Genomic DNA, 2,774 nt, shown 5'->3' with positions numbered 1-2,774 from the left:
CACGGTGCTGCCTGGACCAGCCCCCCTCCCACTGTGTCAGAGGCTTCCGGGGCCCAGCGGTCAGGTCTGAGGCACCTGTGGAAATCTGCTCTCTGAGCATTTGGGGACAGGGGTGCGGTCACATGTGTGGCAGACCCGGGGCCTTGCCTATCCCATTTCCTCTCCCTGTATACGCATCTTCCCGGCGTCCCCTCAGGCATTCGTGGCCACAAGCTGGGGTCTGGCAGTGGGATGTGGGTGGTGCCTCTTCTCGGTCATGCCCCTCTCCAAGTCCCACACTCCGTCCCTGGCTGCCATCTTCCCCTTTAGCGGCAGAGACCTTGACGCCATAGCACACGGATGGCCTCCTTCTTCTCCACACCCTCTGCCTCGAGACTTTCAGCTCCTCTCACTGAAGCAGTGGGTCCACTTCTCTCCCCTGAGTCTGGGAAGTCAGCAGAGGGGACACCTGCAGAAGCTGCAACCAGCACTGGCTTGAGTCTGCTTTGCTCTTGCTCAACTGCCATGGCCTTAAAACCATGCTGAGCTGGCCTGTTGCAAGCCAGCAACCCACTCTGTCTGTCACGTCAGCCCACCCAGGACCTGTGAACAAGGCTGTCTGACACCAAAGAGCTGCCCAGACAAGCCCAGCCGAGATGCTGACCCACAGACTCATGAGCTAAAGACGTGTTTATTAGTATTTCGTAAGAATTTTACATGCCACGTTGTTGTGGCAGTAGATAAATGAACCAGTGGCACCCCAGCAACACTGAATGGAGCAGAGCCACTCCACCCCCAACCATGCAGGATTTCTATGTGAATGAACAGGAAGCAATGACTGTGCTGTCGCAGTGACATTCCAGGGTTGGCCTGTTCCTGAAGCAGAGCTGGTCCTCCCCTGACTGGTGCACCAGGAGACAGCTCAGGGGCCCCCTCCCTGCCCCGGTGCAGGAGAGACCTGAGCAGAGGGCAGATGGTAGATGAAATGAATTACAGGGACAGCCATTAGCCTGAAGCGACGGAAGCCCAAGGACTGGTGTGTTTCCTGGAAGCCCATGCTCTGGTACAGGGCCAGTGCGGAGGACTGCATCATGGTGGTGCAGAGGATGACTTCACTGTAGCCCTGGTCCCTTGCAAACTGGAGGACAGTCCTGACCAGGGCTTTCGCTATCCCCTGACCACGGTGCTCCAAGGCCACTCTTAGGCGAAGCAGCTCCACCTGCTTTTTCTGCAGCGTGGGCTCCTCAACGGGCACAGCTCCCACCGTGCCCACCACCTGCCCCTCGGACTCAACCACCCAGAAGCAGGAGCCACGCTCAGTGAAGTAGTATTTGGTGATGTCAGACAAGTCTGTCTGTAAAAACTTGACAATGTGCTGAGTCCAACTGTAGTTGGCAAGAAACCACAGGGTAGTGAGGAAGGTGAGGCTGGCCATGAGGGCCAGGAGCCAGGACCCAGAGACCAGGAACACTGCTAGGGGCCCCCCAAGCAAGAGCACGAGGTTTCGCCGCAGTTTCAGGGTGTGGCGAAAGGTGGCAGGGACGTGCTCGGCCATCCCCTGGGAGAACAAGCCCAAGACACGTTTGCGGTCGCTCTCCTGGTATTTGCGGATGTGATAAGGAGCCATGGCAGCCTTCTTGTCTGAGTCTGCAAGTCAGTGGAGAGAGAGTGGGCTAGGTGTCCCTGCACACCTTCCCGGCAGCCCTGCAGAGGACAGAGGAAGCCATGTGAGTGCCCCCATCTCTCCCACCTCCCAGGGACAGGGCAGACCCTGCTGCAGGGTGGGTCTTTCTGCTCCTGCCCCAGAGGAAGTGGGCCAGGGCCACTGGGACAAGGAGTCGGCTCAGAAGACTGTATTTCAGCCTGGCTACATCCCTTTCAAGCTGTGTGCCCTTGGGCATGTCACGTATCTTGCCTAGCTCTGTGTCTTCATCTGTAGAACAGGGCAAAATAAAACCTACATTTTGGGCTTTCTTGAGATTTTAATGAAATAACATGCAATGCCCCCGTCCACCCACCTTCCCCTCTTACTGGCTCTCTCAGCTTATTGATACACTGGGGCAGCAGGTCCGGTTATCAGATGGTCTACATGTCCCCTGCCTTTTGTTTCCTTTCCAAGAACCATACATTTCAGGAATCTCCTGTGTCTAAGTACAAGTTGCAGCAAAGGCTCCTTCCACCTTTGTTGCAAACTTTCAGGCTGCTGTGGTGGCATAAGAGCAAACACTGAAAATGGCCCAGCCCTGAGAGCCATGCAGGGTCTGGGGCCAGGCCACTCTCAGAGCACTGTCCTTCCACCCACGTTCTCTCACTTGCTCACACAAGGTCCTTGAGAGTCCAAGGCGTCCTCAGCGGGGCCACTGCTCTGAGAATCCAACCAGCATCCAGGAGAGACTGTCCAGAAACTCTCTAGCTCTGGGGAGCCGGTCCATGATGCCACCTCATTGGCTGGCTCGTGGACATTTGATAATCATAAACCCAGGGTCAAGGAGCTGGGCTGTGACAGAGCAGAGAGCCCATCCTCCACTCACCGTTGTCACCATCAGGGCAGCAGCCTGGAGTGGGGCAGCGGGGTCTGATCTTCTCAGGGTCCTTGCTCTTGTGGACAGTCTAGACCCCTCCTCCCGTGGTGGTTCCAGCCTGGAGCATCACCCACCTGGCCCCTCAGTGCTCCTGATGTCCACCCTCTGGCCCTCCCCTCAGCTCCTAGGAGCCTGGGGAATGCACCTTGCTCCTTGTGATCTGTCCTCACAGGCCAGAGTCCATGTCGCCTGGCTGGGCAGACTGGGTCCTTC

The 2,774-nt window shown here is 57.2% G+C and overlaps 1 protein-coding gene across 1 annotated transcript; it reads right to left on the bottom strand.

Moving 5' to 3' along the window:
- Positions 1-654: 654 nt before the first annotated feature.
- Positions 655-2,558, bottom strand: NAT8 (N-acetyltransferase 8 (putative)). Its single transcript, XM_046649579.1, has 2 exons — positions 2,011-2,558; positions 655-1,683 (listed from the first exon to the last, which is right to left on the bottom strand). Exon 2 carries the CDS (start codon positions 1,604-1,606, stop codon positions 902-904), a length of 705 nt encoding a protein of 234 aa, XP_046505535.1. The 5' UTR covers positions 1,607-1,683; positions 2,011-2,558; the 3' UTR covers positions 655-901.
- Positions 2,559-2,774: the final 216 nt, after the last annotated feature.

Source organism: Equus quagga, unplaced genomic scaffold (genome assembly GCF_021613505.1).
Source record: "Equus quagga isolate Etosha38 unplaced genomic scaffold, UCLA_HA_Equagga_1.0 HiC_scaffold_8795_RagTag, whole genome shotgun sequence".
Classification (NCBI taxonomy): Eukaryota; Metazoa; Chordata; class Mammalia; order Perissodactyla; family Equidae; genus Equus; species Equus quagga.
Note: the sequence above shows the minus strand (reverse complement) of the source record. Positions and strands in the feature narration are given on the sequence as shown.